A 17355-nucleotide genomic window follows, 5' to 3' on the forward strand; every position below is an offset into this window, starting at 1 on the left:
CATTTGTCATCCCATTTTCCTTAAGGAAAGCTTAGTTAAAATTTAGTTTTCACATTTGTCAGTGAGTTTGAGGGGCCCTCACCCTTTATCTTGAATTTCCTCCTGGCCTCCAAAAAGGTTGGTGGATTCCTGCTAGAGCCTCACTGCAGTGGTCTTGTGCGGCTGCAGCTCTGGTCTCCTTCTCCCTGTCTAGTGACTGGGAGAACAGAGGCACTTGGGTTTACACTTTCCTTGTAGGCCCAGGATATGAGCAGCAGGGGAAACACACTGTCTCCAGGATCCAGCTTCCCCACCTGTGACCCAAATGGGCCCCCCAGCAGGCTGGTAGCAAAGAGAGGATTTGTCGTATGACTTTCATTAGGTACCCAATAGGGTTTTGTTTGTTCTCCAGGGCAACAGTAAGGTAAGATCAGAGCCAGGGTCCGAAAATTACATTGCCCAGAAAGTGAATCTAAATATGCAGAAGGAAATTAGCTTCTCTTACCTCTGGATTTGTTCACAGAGGCACAAAGTTCTTGAATGAGTTTTCAGATGGTGTTTTAAATCTAGATGGTGAAATCGTTTTAAGTCTTTGGTATTTTACTTAATTTTGCTTTTGCATATTTGACAACTTTCATTTCCCTGTTATGACTTCTTTATGCATCTTTTTTTGTTCTCTTGTTTGTTTTATTCTTTTTCTCACATTTAGAAGGTAAGCTTTCTCTTGCCCTCTAGTCTCTTTTACGCTTCAAAAGAGAAAAAAGCATGTCTGTGAGGTTTTCTTGTGCTGTGTGCTGTGCCTTTTTCCGTGTGCCGGTGTGTAACACTGTGCTCGAACATTCGTCCGAGTGTCATTTCATCTGGGACTCGGGGCTGTGCCGGGTGGAGTGACTCTGGCTCACACTGAGCGATTTCTTTAGAGAAAACAGAAGAAAAGACGTGACGATGGGATATCAGGCTTCCTATATTTGGTGGGTGCTTTCATCTTTTTGAACAGGCTCCTAAGAACCGTTTTGGCCAGGTCATTCCCACTGACTTCATTTGAGGGGCAAGTTTCTCTCAGTAAGCTGGGTGACCTCCAGGTGGCCTGTGTGGACCCTGCTCTTGGGAAATGAAACTTCCTGCCGATGTCATCTCTCTATTTGCATTTCCTCCTGGTCTCCTTTGCAGGCTCTGGAATTTTGCTTTTGGAGATGTGTCATTGAGGTTTTCAACCTATTGTGAAAATGAATAGGCTCAGGAGTTTAGATGGGGCACCTGTCCTTCACAGTGATCCTAGTCTGCAAAATCAAAAGGGGACAAGTTAAGTGTATCTAAAGTTTCTCCTAACTTCAGTCTGTGGTTCACTGCATGTTCTGCTAAGCTGTGAATCAGCCATGGTTCTCTATGACCTCACCTTCCTCTAACCTAATCTCTTTCCTTATTCTCTCTCCTTTGCTTCTAGCAGATGAGAAATAAAAAAAGAAAAAAAAAAAAAAGAAAAGAAATAGCAAAAAAGAGGAGCAGGCCTTACACTCTCAATGTTTATCTGTGTTTGGAGGGGGAAAGTTAACCATCATCTAGTAAATAGGGGTTGCTGAGCTTTATTTAGTGCCAGTGCCATTGAGAGATGCTTCTTTTTTACAAAAAATGTGGTCAGTTGAGTTTTTCAGGACAAGGATGAGGCACCTGGGGAGATACACAAGGGAAATGGACCTGGTCCCTGCTGTGGACATTCTTGTAGCTGTCTCAGTTTTATGCTGATCTGGAAGGAATCAGACAGTTGACAGGTTCTGCAACCCTTAACGGTCAGAATGAAAGAAAGAAAATAAAATTAGTTTGGCCCAAAGCAGCTCAAGTACATAATAACATCAGAATGAACAAGAAATGTTTATTTTTAAATCTCAATTTGTTTTTGTTATACATTTACCTGGTTCAAAAATAAAAATGCTATAAAAAGATACACATGACAAATCTTACTTCCCACCCCATCCCCATCCACTCTACTTTCCCCTACCCTTTAAGTGTGATTGTTTTTATTAGTTGTAAGAGTAAGTCGAAAAAAATTTTTACCTTGAAAATGGAAACTGGTAACTAGAATTTTGGTTATTTTTCAGTTTAATAACATTATGCATCTTTCACTGCTTGACTGTAAGCAGTAAATTAATCAGACCTTGTGTCTGTCTGTGGCCACTGGGTCCCTTTTCTATTTAACACATGCTATCTTTTACCTCCTCTCAACCCTACCAATTAAGAATTAACTTTGTCTTACCATACTTGTTTCATGCTTCCCCATTGGTGCAGTTTTCTCCTGGAAAGTGATGGTTCCTCTAGAAAAGTGGGGGAAGAAAGTAAGTGGAAAAATTTTTGGTAAAAGCGCGTCTTGCCGAATAAGTTAAGTTTTTAAAGAGGCAATGCAGTGGGTGATTATTTTACTTTTTATACCTACATTCAAATGACAGAGTTACACATTTAAAGGTATACTTTGAGTTTAAACAGCTCATTTTGTTTTGGAAATAACAATTTTAAAAAAAAAGAAAAGAAAATAACAATTTTCCCCTCCTGAAATAATAGTCATCGTATAGTGATCATTAAAAATTAATTTAGGGTACATTATGAAACAAACTAATTTGTGGATTACACACAATTTTAATTCTGCCCTTTGTAAATTTAGCAATCTATACTTAATCCCTCTTGTTTTTGTATTTATATTAGTTGTTTCTTGATGCATGCTGAGAATTAAGAGGAAGTGAGAAAATTTTTAAGCTAAGTATTTTTCGAACCCTATGTAGGCGCTTCTACAAACTGCACCTTGAGTCAGTACTTGCTTTTTTTCGGAATTAGTTCTTGTGGTGAATTCCTGGCACTGAGGGCCTAGGCTGGTGGTGGGCTAAATGTAGTGACTGATTCAGATGTCTTGCACAGAAGACTTCTGTAACCTACCAAAGAAGGAAATATTGGTTAGAACATGTGAGCCTCTAATACTCGTTCTTAACTACAGACAGCTGAGGTTTCAAGGTTGATTTTTATTTCATTTTTGAAAAAATAAGTATGTGAGGTTTTTTCTTTATTATTAGAATGTCTACTATGAAAATAAAACATGATTTAAGATTGAATCAGTTAATTAAAATGATTCTACTTTAGGTGTTTTATTTTTATTACCGAAATATAGTTGACATACAATGTTTTATTAGTTTCAGGCATACACATAGTGATTTGACAATATGTAAGCTTATTAATGAGTCTAGGAGTGTTTTATTTTAGCAGCTAATATAGTAAAGGACTTAGCTCTTGAAGTTAAATTCAGGCATTTATAATATTTTAGCTCCTCCCCTCAAATTGGAGAAAAGCCCAAAATGTTAGAACAATTGACATTTCTCTCCTGAAACAGTGATCTTTCAGTTGGTACATCTGATTGTTCACATACAGTTGGCATTGAATTTTAGAGCTGGGAAGGTATTCTTAAAGAGGAGGAACTAAAGCCTGGGAAGGTAACTTACCAGAAGTCCAGGGGTAGAGAACTTTCTCTCGTCACTTCATTGTAATTTGTAAGATCTTGTTCTACTCCACTGTTTATTCTTTCCAGAAACATCTTTGTTTACAACACTGATTAAGGGGTGGAAATGCCATCAGAGTGGGGAGGGTAGGGAGGGAAAGTATCAGTGGGAAAAGGGAGAGTAGGTTGGGCAGCAAACAAGAGGGAGTCCTTAGTCCCATATCGAGATTTTTCTAGAGCCTGGCATTGTAGGACCTCACTTTTTCTACCAAAGTTCCATTTGATTATCTCTAGGAGGAAATCTGTGGTTCTCCGTACTATTCTGTGTTCATTAGATCGAACTCTGTATTACATTTTAGGAGTGTTTCGGTCCTGGGAGAGCATATAAAAAGGAGTTCTTTTAAGGTTGTCCTTCCACCTTTTGGTGTATGTGGGACAGAGCCAAGCCAGTGTGGTTTTTCATTTAAAGCCTGACCTCCTAAGAGCTTTACTGTAAAGGGGACCTTGGAGAGGGTGACCAGATCCCTGCCAGCTGTCCCCAAAGCTGCATGCCTAAATCTGGTCTTTTAAACACTCACTCTTTAAAGGGGGGGGAAAAAGAAGAACAACAGAAACCCAGAGAAGAGATTGGCGGAGACTCTTTCTTTCCCAAATTTGAGATTTTACAGAGAAAATACTCAAATGAAGATGTGTTTTTCTCTCCTATTTTGTACCCACATTGTACTCTGGGTACTTAGGCGTGACATAGTTTAACTGAAAGCTTTGTGGTACATAGTATGGTTGACCACAAGGTTGTGGTTATTTCACTCTTTATAAATATATCTCAAAATTGACTTCTAGGGGTGCCTGGGTGGCTCAGTGGGTTGGGCCTCTGCCTTCAGCTCGGGTCATGGTCTCGGGGTCCTGGGATCGAGTCCCACGTTGGGCTCTCTTCTTGGTGGGGGACTGCTTCCTCCTCTCTCTCTCTCTGCCTGCCTCTCTGCCTGCCTGTGATTTCTCTCTGTCAAATAAATAAATAAAATCTTAAAAAAAATTTTGACTTCTAGTCCTGGTTGTTCAGTGAATTGGTTTATAGTATATCTAGGATTCTTATGCTGCTGATGACAGTTCTGTCAATTCCATAATAAATATTACCCTTCAAAAGAAGTGTATATGAGATTCTTAGAAGACCAAAATATTTGTTCCCACAGATATTTTTTACTTTAATAGATATGACATTAAAGTGTAATATGTTTAGGATTTTATTTATTTATTTGACAGACAGAGATCACAAATAGGCAGAGAGGCAGGCAGAGAGAGAGAGAGAGGGAAGCAGGCTCCCTGCTGAGCAGAGCGCCTGATGTGGGGCTCGATCCCAGGACCCTGGGATCATGACCTGAGCCGAAGGCAGAGGCTTTAACCCACTGAGCCACCCAGGTGCCCCTAAAGTGTAATATGTTTAAATGATTACTCAAAACTTGCTCTGTGACAAAAGAATCTAAGGTGGTCCTTTCAGTTAGTGTTTTAGTGTTTTAGATCATCAGAATTGTTTAAAATTGAGGCTATTAAAAACTTCGGTAACTAACTGAAATTCCCAATTTAAAAAATGCAACTTCATTTCAACTTTGCCATGGGTCATTTTTAGGGAAAAATGAGCACCTCTTAATTTTAACTTACTGATGTCACATCATCTCCCACTCAGAAGTAAATTATTCACTTCCTGAGAATTAGATTTTTTCCTTGAAGTGTGGTGGCCAGTCATGCTTTAGTAGGAGGAAAAAATACAGTGATTTTTGAGGATACCAAATAGAGCAAAGCTAATTTTTCCATTATGTTCCAAATCGTTTTTGGGCAATGAAGAATAAAATAAGTCATTTTGGGTAGTGAGGTTTAAGAATTTGATTTCTAGAGCTTATTTTCTGGGCAGTATTAACCAAATCCAAAATCAACAAGACAAAGCCTTGCTGACTATTACAGAAGGTTAGAAGAATCTTCAGCCACTCTTTCCGGTAAAAGAAAAAATTCATGAGTTTCATTTAATCTAAAATAGATAGGTTTGATGCCAGCAAACCTGAGATCAGTTGAGTTTGTAGGACTGAGCCCTTGTTTCTTAATTTGTAAAATGAAATTATATTTAAATTTGAGGTTCAATGAAGTAACGAGGGGGTAACAATATCTAAAACAGAACCCAATATGTAAGAAATCCTCAATTAAAATTAGTTTCCAAACTATTAGCCTTATTTCTTTTTTATTTATTTTTTTTTTTAAGTAGGCTCCACATCCAGCATGATGCTCGAACTCATGACCCCGTGATCAAGAGTAGCGTACTGTACTGACTGAGCCAGCCAGGTGCCCCCAAATAATAGCCTTTAATGCTAGAGTAGACACAAAATATTTACTCTTTGTTCCCCTTGAATTCAGACTTTTGAAATGAAATCAATCTCATTTTTTTCACTCTAAAAAATAATAATGTGCTAGAGAAATGGTTAACAGATTTTAAATCCTTTTTGCATGGATATAATTTTTCTTTAGAGTGTGCACATACCTCCCTTGTAAGAGATGTGAATTTTTTTCTTACTGTACCTAGACAAAGTCCTGTAATTTGTATTATACCCTAAAGGCTGTCTAATTCTCTGAGGTTGGGAGTTCCCTGAGTCTCTCTTTAAACAGGTATTGATTTGGGTCTTGCTAATCTGGAATCAGGCCTAAGCTGACTTTTAAACTCAGGGTTTGCTGTGCAGATTAACGTAGGACAAGATGAAGGAGGGAAATAATTGAGCCATTTGAGAATGAAAGCACTTAAAAAATGCCATTTGTCTACTTGCACTAATTACAAATGGATTTCAAAATAGATACTCAATGCCTTCTTTTGAGAGATAACCTCCATAATTCCATATAACTTGATAATAAAACATAATTTTATTTACTTTTTTTTCAGTAATTTAATTCATTTCTGTTAAGTTGCCGAGACTGAGAATTTGCTGTTTAGAAGCCTTTGATAGCCGAGGTTAAAACAGGAGAACGATCTGTTTCTGTTTAGATTGGAAAGGAGGAAATCCTAAAGCTGAGAGTCCTTAAAATTGAATAGGTCTGTTGGAAAAGTTGTGGTCAGGCTACTGACCTTAAATTAAGCCTCTGAGCGCTATCCTCAGCTTATTTTGTCCTAGTGCTGGGTCTTGTTTGGATCAGAAGTGGGGATGCTCCTCATGCCCCCATGTGGAAGAGTTGTGGTACCACACCTTTAAGAACCCCAGTTTTGCAGGACCAGAAAGTAAAAAAAAAGTTAGGGATTCAGGGCATTGCCTAGAATTTAGAGGTTAACTCTGTTCTTCTGTGCATAGAACTCTGTTAAGAGTCAGTTCCCTAGAGCAGAAGGGAGTTCAATTGTCTTTTTGTTTTGTTTTATTTTATTCTGTTTTCTATTTTAGAGAGAGACAGAGAGTGCGGGCAGGTAGAGAGGCCGAGTGAGAGGGGGGAGAGAATCCCACCCAAGCAGACTGGGTGCAGAGCGTGGAGCTTGACTTGGGGCTTGACCCCAGGATCCTGAGATCATGACCTGAGCTGAAATCAAGAGTTAACACTGAACTTACTGAGCCACCCACTCACTTGTCTTTTAAAGTGTTAAATTGAGACTTACGAGATAGCCAGCCTGTCAGTTGTGCGAGTGAACACGAGTATTTATTATATTGTTCTCTACATTCTTCTGTATTTTAAAAACTTCAGCAAACAATTGGTGTATTTTTAAGTCTGCTTCAGCTTTTCATGCTTATGTCCTGGGTTTAATGCTAACCATTTTGCATCCTGATTGTAAACAGTCACCTGAGACCCACTTATTTTATCCTGCCTCTTCTTCTGAGTTAGGATGGTGAAGGGAACCAAGAAGGAGGAGGATGAGGAGGGCAGGGAAGGGCAGAATAACACTTTCTCTTTCTTGCATTATATGGAGTGGTTTATTTGTGGAATTAAAACTAAATTGCTAGATTAAAATTTTCAAATTTTTTGCCAGCCAGTGATGCCAAGTGTAGCGAAATATCACCGAGAGTTTGTGTATTTCAGAGCAAGATGTAGAACTACTGTGATTTGTGGTGCCACGTGCTAATGAGGCTTCCCGGATGCAGGGAGGGCTGCGCCGGGGGGGGGGGGGGGGGGGGGGGGGGGGGGCTGTGGTAGATGAATGTGGAATGGAAGGCTGATAACGAGGCATGTGACTACAGGGCTTTTTCCTGCTGCAGACATGAAGCATCTCTTGGCTTGAGTGATTTTTACCAGTTTTCACAGTTTAGCAGTAGAGAGACCAGAAAACAAAATAGAATTAACTGAAGATTTGCATGCACCATGCTGCATTTTGACAGAAATAAGCATTCTGGTGTGATGAAAGTATTTTTAAGGCTGTCGTAGGACTCCCTTAGCTATTGTATGTTAAGTGCTGTAACATTTCCTCTGTCTTACTTTGTATGATGGTATCTCCGTTTTTGCAAAGAATGTAATTGTATTTCTCTTCAAAAGGACACTGAAGCCATGAAGAGAGCACTGGCCTCCATAGACTCCAAACTGAACCAGGCCAAAGGTTGGCTCCGTGACCCCAGTGCCTCTCCAGGTAATCCTCTGATTCTGCTTTTCTGATGGATACAATAAAAAGCTAAAAATCAAGCAAAGAAAGAAAGAAAGAAAGAAATGAATCTTCCCGTAATCTCATAATTCTGAGATAACTACTGCAACTTTTAGGAACATGCTGCATGTTCTGGTAGTTTTGACTCATTGAAGCGTTACTGGTCCTTAGAAGGATAAAGGACAATGACTAGTCACCCCTCACCATTGAGGAATTAGCCAAGCTGAACTGGGCATTCTTTGCCAGATTCTTGGTTCACTTCTTCTCTGAATTGGAAAGGTAATTATTTTGAATAAAAACTCTTCTAGTCCCCATTGGGCAGATTTCCATTTATGTCAACAAAGTACTTAATTAAGCGGATTAAATGGTGATGCCAATAAGAATTAGAAAGCAAAGTTGACTTATGTAAGGACCCAAATGGATTATTGAGCTAGGTTTTATGGATTTTCTGATCTAATATTCAGTTTTAGATTAATATTTGAATGAATACAAAAAGCTTAATGGACGTTAGAGGTGCTAAATAGTATTAAGTGAGTAGAGCCTATTTTTGTCATCCATATGCTTACCACAAGCTGCTTATCATCCTCAGATGGATATGATTCCAAATGTCTTTTTTAGAAGTATCTGTGGTTGAAACCTCACCCTCTGGTTTAAGGGCACTGCTTGGCTGTTAGCGATCGTATGTATCGTCTTCTATTCACTTGTCTTGTCGTTTAAAATCACCCATTCCTTCATGAATGAGATGACTTGTAAAGCATCCTTCCTAAATAATTAATGCATCAACAGTGTAGATATTGAATATCTCTTTATTTTAGGGGATGCTGGTGAGCAGGCCATCAGACAGATCTTAGATGAAGCTGGAAAAGTCGGTGAACTCTGTGCAGGCAAAGAACGCAGGGAGATCCTGGGAACCTGTAAAATGCTGGGGCAGATGACTGATCAAGTGGCTGACCTCCGAGCCAGGTAAATTTGCTCTGCTCTTACCCTAGTTAGGTGATGGATCAGGTGGAACTTTCGATAGACTGTTTAGAGAGCAGGTCTCTGCTAATTTTACTATGTTCTTTTGGACTAATGGATAACACAAATTATTATATTCTGTTCTTTTGAGATCGAAGTGAACTTTTCCTTTGATAAACTTTTAAAATAGGTAGATGCCTTGTAGTAGTTGAAATTGGAATAGAAATCTAGTATCGTAGTTTCTAGCTGTAGACTTATGATGAATAAGTGGTGAAGTCTGGCATGGGTAGGCGTATGTTTTATGAAGGATGGGTAAAAAGAAACAAAGAGGGGCGCCTGGGTGGCTCAGTGGGTTAAAGCCTCTGCCTTCGGCTCAGGTCATGATCCCAGAGTCCTGGGATCGAGCCCCGCATCAGGCTCTCCACTTCTCGGGGAGCCTGCTTCCTCCTCTCTCTCTGCCTTCCTCTCTCTCTGCCTACTTTTGATCTCTGTCTGTCAAATGAATAAATAAAATCTAAAAAAAAAAAAGAAAAAGAAACAAAGAGTGAAAACATTGGAATTATTTCACATTATTTTAAAGAAAACAGCTAAGTGGGTTATCGTGTAAGTTGGTTATTTCTAGGCTTTTTTGAGTTTCTATTTCATCATTATTCATTTGGTTTCATAATTCTTTTACCTACTTCAAGACTTGACTTTTAGAACTTTCCTGCTATAAACTAAATATATATAGTTCGCTATTAAGAAAACTCAGAATAATATAGGCTTTTTTGGAACTCATCCACAGCGTCAATGAAGTGCCTAAAAGATCCTCATTTTTATGGAATTTTGTAATATGAGTTTAGGGAAAAACTGAAATGTTGCTGAGATACTAGTATAGATGAAGTTTAATTTGGCTTCAAGAATGTCATGAAACATTTTTGGATAATTAGAAGGTATAGGGTCTCCACAGAGACAGGCCTCAGAAATGCCCCTTGACATGTTACTAACGTGCACTGTTTGACCTGGTTTCAAATGTATTAGCAGAATAGACTTAAGAAGCACCTGGTTGGCTCAGTCAGTGGAGTGTGAGACTCTTGATCTTTCTGTGAGTTTGAGCTTCGTGTTGGATAAAGAGATTACTTAAAAAAAAATCTGTATCTATCTCTCTCTATATATAGTTCTTTTTTTTTTCAGTTTATTTATTTTTGAGTAATCTCTACACCCAACCGGCAACCCCAAAATGAAGGGTTGCACACTCTACTGATTGAGCCAGCCAGGTTCCCCAAGAATACAAGTTTTTTCTTTTTTTAAGATTTTTATTTATTTATTTGAGAGAGAGACAGTGAAAGAGAGCATGAGAGGGGAGAAAGTCAGAGGGAGAAGCAGACTCTCCAAGGAGCAGGGAGCCTGATGTGGGACTCGATCCCAGGGCTCTGGGATCATGACCTGAGCTGAAGGCAGTCGCTTAACCAATTGAGCCACCCAGGCGCCCAAGAATACAAGTTCTTAAAGGAGTGGTTCTTTAACCTTCTCTGGGTCAAAGTAATTTTTATAATCTGATGAAAGCCATTAACCTGTACCTAAAAAGAGGCCCATAAATGTGCCATATAATATTACATAGAATTTCCAGAGGTTCGTGGATTCACGGTAGGGCTGGAAGCTCCGGGGGTTTCAGGTCAAGAGTCTCTACCTTTTAGGGAGAAGGAACTACATAAATAAATGTGATCTCATTGAGCTCAATGGGCCTTTTTCTCCTGCTGGGAAGCAGTCTCCCCTGTCATGAGCATGACAAGAATTTTACAGAGAGGACAAAAAGGAGTTCTGTTCCTGTTCGGAAAAATGCCAATGCAGCTTGACAAGATTCTTGGCTCTTCTGATTTCTCACTGCTGGCTCTTTTGTCTGCAGCCTTTTCACAGTGTGGTAGACAGTTCTCACTTGGAATTCTCAAATACACAGTTGTATGTGTTTAGAGAAAGATGAATTTGAGCAAGAGAACAAGGTGGTTGCTGTATGGGACCGACCATAAGTCTGTAAAGAGAGAAGACTCACACAGTGATGAGGAGTTACGGGCCTCCTTCACACTGGAGCCTGCAGTGTCCTTTCCTGATGAGAGATTAGCAAGCTATCTCCCTGTTAGCCCTTGTTAAATACGCCTCCATGTTTAACATTTTCGTGGCTGAGGCTCAGCAACAATTTCCTCGTTGATAAGCTTCTTTTCAGTCACCTAGGGTTTCTAGGTTGTAAGGATCTATTTTTCCTGCCACGGGACTCAGTAAACTTTTATTTTGAATGAAAAATTATGTAGCCCAGAAATATTTTTATATTTTCACAGCCGGACTTTTTTTTTTTTTTTTTTTTTAAAGATTTTTATTTATTTATTTGACAGAGAGAGATCACAAGTAGGCAGAGAGGCAGGCGGAGAGAGAGGAAGGGAAGCAGGCTCCCTGCTGAGCAGAGAGCCCGATGTGGGACTTGATCCTAGGACCCTGAGATCATGACCTGAGCTGAAGGCAGCGGCTTAACCCACTGAGCCACCCAGGCGCCCACAGCCAGACTTTTATACCAAAAAGTTTTCTCCATCATGAATTACTAGAGTTGAAGGAAAAAAGCAAATTAAATTGTAAATTGGGACCTTGTAAAAGGTCCCAAAAGTCTTCCATTCCTCTGCACATAAAAGGGAAGCCTCAAGTATAAATACCTGGCAATTAATATGATTGAGTTCAGTATTTCAGATACTGGTGTAGATGAAAAATAAAGATGAATTTTAAGAGGACAAGTAAATGAATGACTGGTCCATGCTGCATTTAAGAGAAGCAGCGATGTTGTGGAGTTCATCCTACAGTCAGAAGGTCAGGTTAGGAATATAAGCTTTGCCATTCTACCGGCTGATCAAGTTGTCATCCTGTCATGGAGAGTTTCCTAGGCCGAGTGGATTAAAACACCTGAGCTTATGAAAAGGTAGCAAATCTTACTTCATTTTAACTTGAACATTCTCTTACAAAGAGAAAACAAGTGTCTAATAATGCACATCACTTTTAGTAGCCTACCACTTCTGAAAGAGGAAAATAGTAAAATTAGTTCTTCAGGAATTTGTTGGGGGGGGACGGGAAACCAGTTTCTTGTCAACAGTGCTTTTCCCCCTCCTCTGTACCAACTGTTTTGATACTTATAGATTGCATAGGAGCAGAAGGTAGACATTTAAGATTCTTATTAGGTTTATTATAATAATAATGAGACTTCAATAACAGCAGTAGTCATATATTTGTATTGCTTTATTGCCGTAGTGTTTCCAGGTTAATTCTTTTGCTTAAAGCCACTCTGTTGGGTAAGCAGGGTGAGAACTGTTACCTCCCCACCCCTCATATTTATAAGTTAGAAAGCTGAAGCCCATCGTAAACAAGGTTCATTGCTCCCAAGAGTAAGGATTTGAACACAGATCTGTTTGGTCCCAGTGTGGTGTGCTTTCAGTAAGACTGTGCATACTACCTCCTGAAACATTTTCAGTGTATACTTGCCCATATATAAGACAGTCTAATGGGATTTTTTTTTCCCCAAAGCACACATTACTATGGTAACAAACCCTCCATAGCAAGAAGATCACAAGCACATTTTCCCCCTTAAGTTCAGACTTGATTATGTAATCACCATCAAGAGGAGAATCATTATTACCAAAATTTGCAGGCTGGTCTTTAAAGTGGTACTGCCGTTCCAGAAAGCTAATGCATATTTTTAAAAGTGGAAGGAGAAAGTAGAGGGTTTGGGTGTTCTGCTTTATTTCTGCATTTTCTTGTGCTATCCCAGATGTACTGGAGGAAAGGAGAAAGACAAGCAGGTTAACAAAAATGGCATATTTGTGCATCTCATGATATCTTGCCAGTAAGTATTTGAGAGAGTACAGTGACAGCATCTGTTTTGAGCAGAGGACAAGGGGCCTCACCCGTGGCCATGCAGAAAGCCCAGCAGGTGTCGCAGGGTCTGGATGTGCTCACAGCAAAAGTGGAAAATGCAGCTCGCAAGCTGGAAGCTATGACCAACTCCAAGCAGAGCATTGCCAAGAAGATTGATGCTGCTCAGGTAGTAACGATTTTCAGGAGAGGTGGGCAATAAATGACAAATGTTCCATAACTATCCTGCATCTCTGTCTGTCTCATTTACTGTGGGTGATTGACGGGTGTTTCTAAGGGATGACCGATTCCCTGCAATTACTAATGTTAACCCTTCTGCTCCCACCACAAGTTTAGACTCCTGTTTGTCTATACTTTGAAATAGAGATCTTAGTTTTGAATACTTTGCTTAGTTAAAAGGAAGTACTCTGAATACTGAGAGAATACTACTAGCTCCTGGTATAGATCACAGTGTACAAAAACTGGTCTTCATCTTAAAATTCCCAGCTATGTTTGGTCATAGCAATGCTAAAGGGTTAAAGTTTTCTGCTGCTGCTTTCCTATAAAACAATTTTCAGGCATTTCACAGAGAAACACAAATGTTTGGGAAGTTCAATTAATATATAAGTCAAAGATAAGATGAAGCTTGTGAAAGTGTTTATTCTTATGGGGATGAAAATCACTTAAAAGAAGATGAAGGATCAATCTGATTTTACCTGAGCTAAGAACCTGGGTAAAAGAATTAGAATCAGCATTATAAAATGGTTACTGGTGTTCCTTGTGATTACTTTTGAAATCTTTCTGATGCCTTGGTTTATGAGGAGGTCTCAATGTGCTTCTTTTCTGTTTCTGTGTATGTAGAATTGGCTTGCAGATCCAAATGGAGGGCCAGAAGGAGAAGAACAGATTCGAGGGGCTTTGACTGAGGCTCGGAAGATAGCAGAATTATGTGATGATCCTAAAGAGAGAGATGACATTCTACGTTCTCTTGGGGAAATATCTGCTCTGACTTCTAAATTAGCAGATCTACGGAGACAGTATGTATTTAATTTCTCTCTTTTCTTCCCCAGGCACATAAATAGTTGAATGCTGTAGGTTAAGCTCATGTATGATGTTATTCCACTATATTCTCATTGATTCTGTGTGACATGGCTAGGTCAAATATTACTTCTATTTTATTATTGACATAACTGAGGTTAAATGATTTCTTGCTGGTTACATGGTTTTAAAAGAATAAATTTCAAAAGAACTCCTTTTTTGAGATCTACTTTTTAATTTTTTTTTTTTTTAAAGACTTTATTTGAGAGAGCGAGAATGAGAGATAGAGAGAGCTTGGGAGGGAGAGGGTCAAGGGGAGAAGCAGATTCCCTGCTGAGCAGGGAGCCGGATGTGGGACTCGACCCAGGGACTCCAAGATCATGACCTGAGCCGTCAGGTAGTTGCTTAACCAACTGAGCCATCCAGGCGCCCTTACTTTTTAATTTCTAAGCTAGGACTTTCCCTGCTATATCATGTTTGTGGCATAACCGTTTCCCAGGCATGAGGGAAATACTTTCTGTGGCTATCTAAGAAAAGATTCTGTGGAGGAGGGTGGGGCACAAGAAGATGCTTTCTTCTTTCCCCAGCAATGTTATTTCTTATGCAAACATTATAAAAGATTCTTAAATACAATGTCCTCACCACAGCTGCTGCTTTTTAAAGACGTTGATGGCATCTACTTTGATTATATAGAAAAGAAGTGTTGCTTTTGTTCTTTTGACCAATATTTTTCTCTCTTAAACAAACTGCAGCACGTGCTAAAAGAACGTTAAAAAAGAATACAACGTCAGAAGTAAAAGTTGCTTCTTCCCCACCTCGGTCCTCCAGCCTCAGCCCTTCTCCAGGGGTAACCATAGTCAAGTATTTTGTGAGATTTGGCTTTTCATGTAACTTGCATATTTCATTCCCTTTTCTTCCATGGGAAAGTACCTACTCTTTCTTCAGTGACTGGTACCTTAAAGTTCTTTCAAGTCTTATACTGACCAAGGGGACAATGTTGGTTAAGAAGGCACATTCCTGCGTAGCTAGAACTGTGAAATAGGAGATGGGTGGGAGCAGAGTAGATACACTTTAGGCAGGAGGTTATGATGGAGACCAACTTAAATAACAGCTCAAGTTTGATTGTATACCGAGCTCGATCATTTGAGGATCACTGTTTTATACCTCAAATCTTGAATTGTTTAGGTGGAGAAAAGAAATAATTTGACAATTGTAAAATATAATGTCTATAGAGTTAGATCTATTTCTATTTCTTACTCTTAATCCATTTATATAATCTGTTTGGATTCTTATTGAAAAATACTCAGAGGTGGCACGCCTGTGTGGCTCAGTGGCTTAAAGCCTCTGCCTTCGGCTCAGGTCGTGTTCCTAGGGTCCTGGATCGAGCTCCGCATCGGGCTCTCTACTCAGCAGGAGCTTGCTTCCCTTCCTCTCTCTCTGCCTGCCTCTCAGCCTTCTTGTGATCTCTCTCTCTCTGTCAAATTTAAACAACAACAACAACAACAACAACACAACATCTCAAAGGAGGGGTTCCTATGTGGCTCAGTGGGTTAGAGTCTCTGTCTTCAGCTCAGGTCATGATCCCAGGGTTCTGGGATCAAGCCCCGCATCAGGCTTTCTGCTCAGCAGGGAGCCTGCTTCCCCCCACACCCCCACCCGCCCCTCTGCCTGCCTCCCTGCCTACTTGTGATCTCTGTCTGTCAAATAAATAAATAAATAAATAAATAAATAAAAACTTAAAAAATAAAAAACTCAAGGAGAAAATTTGTTTTAAAGATCCTCCACAATTTCATATACATACCAGATACTCATTAATGTTTCTTAATGATGAAGAAAGAATTAATGGTAAGAGTGTTAAAGGCAAACCTCCCTATGTGGTCATATGCCATCATTACTTTTTTTTTTTTTTTTTTAAAGATTTTATTTATTTGACAGAGAGAGACACAGCAAGAGAGGGAACACAGGCAGGGAGAATGGGAGAGGGAGAAGCAGGCTCCCCGCTGAGCAGGGAGCCCCATGCAGGGCTTGTTCCCAGGACCCTGAGATCATGACCCGAGCTGAAGACAGATGCTTAATCACTGAGCCACCCAGGGGCACGCCATAATTACTTATTACTATAATGTATGCATGTACATAGCTTCCTGTACATGATCAGAGCCATGGTAAACACCTTCTTTGTCCAGCTTTATAATGGAGAAGATATAGAAATTTAAAGTCACAAAGGAGTTCTTTTCTTTTTTTAAAGATTTTTTTTTAAAGATTTTTTTTTTTTTTTTTTTTTATTTGACAGACAGAGATCACAAGTAGGCAGAGAGAGAGGAGGAAGCAGGCTCCCCGCTGAGCAGAGAGCCCTGTGCGGGGCTCGATCCCAGGACCCTGAGATCATGACCTGAGCAGAAGGCAGAGGCTTTAACCCAGTCACCCAGCTGCCCCTCACAAAGGAGTTCTTAAGAGAGTCTCTAAATTAGTCATTTTGGCAGGTAGACTAATATGTTTATGTTTATTGGTGAGACAGATAAGATTAGCCTGAAATTCTCTCGAAGTGGACTTGAGATACAGAATGCATCAGACTCTCTGTATGTTCATAATGGTTAGAATCTGAAGTCTTTGCAGTGGGATTTTGGGGGCAGTAATCTCTCTTCGTGATATATATTATGGTTTTTCTTTTTATTTCTGTGTTGATGCTATTGTTGAAGTTCTTTGCTTGCAAGGAACTAACTCAAGTAAGAAGTGGAAGTTTTTTAGAAATGTGTAGAGGCATCTAATGGAACATAATTGTTTGAAGTATGGCCAGGTCTGGGGGCAGCCCTAAGTTTCTTCCTCCATCTCCTAGTAGCTGTATGGTATGCTGTCTCCTTCACTCTGTGTGCTGAATTTGTTTGGGTTCTCCATCTAGCTTTGACCTACCATGTCCCAGGCTTAGTATTACTTTCTATTTCCAGATCTACCACTAGTTGACTGTGCAGTGTTTTTGAAGTTTTGAAGTATGGACAGCCTACCCTAGAATCAACCGGAAAAGGTTGTAAAAAATGTATACCCTGGCCCCTATACCAACATACTTGATCAGAATTTCTTTTTTTTAAATTTTTTTTTAAAATTTTTTAAGATTTTTTTTTTTTAAATTTATTTATTTGACAGACAGAGATCACAAGTAGGCAGAGAGGCAGACAGAGAGAGAGAGAGGAGGAAGCAGGCTCCCCGCTGAGCAAAGAGCCCGATGCGGGACTCTATCCCAGGACCCTGGGATCATGACCCGAGCCGAAGGCAGAGGCTTTAACCCACTGAGCCACCCAGGTGCCCCTTGATCAGAATTTCTTGATGGTGGGTTTAACAATCTGCCTTTAAAGCTAAGATTCCAGGTAACTCTTATGCACACCAGAAGTAGGTGACTTGCTTGACTATGGCCATGTTTTCTTTGAGTTAGATAACCAGTTCAATCAGTTATGGTGAAGAC

The 17355-nt window shown here is 39.7% G+C and overlaps 1 protein-coding gene across 2 annotated transcripts in view; it reads left to right on the top strand.

Moving 5' to 3' along the window:
- VCL (vinculin) overlaps positions 1 to 17355 on the top strand; it is a 117417-nt gene that overhangs the window by 73740 nt on the left and 26322 nt on the right. For both annotated transcript variants that reach the window (XM_044239868.1, XM_044239867.1), the window contains exons 7-10: positions 7940 to 8030; positions 8858 to 9005; positions 12900 to 13053; positions 13725 to 13900. In XM_044239868.1, the coding sequence (XP_044095803.1) occupies positions 7940 to 8030; positions 8858 to 9005; positions 12900 to 13053; positions 13725 to 13900 (569 nt within the window). The remainder of the gene's footprint in view (positions 1 to 7939; positions 8031 to 8857; positions 9006 to 12899; positions 13054 to 13724; positions 13901 to 17355) is intronic.

This window comes from Neovison vison, chromosome 2, assembly GCF_020171115.1.
Source record: "Neovison vison isolate M4711 chromosome 2, ASM_NN_V1, whole genome shotgun sequence".
NCBI classification, from domain to species: Eukaryota; Metazoa; Chordata; class Mammalia; order Carnivora; family Mustelidae; genus Neogale; species Neogale vison.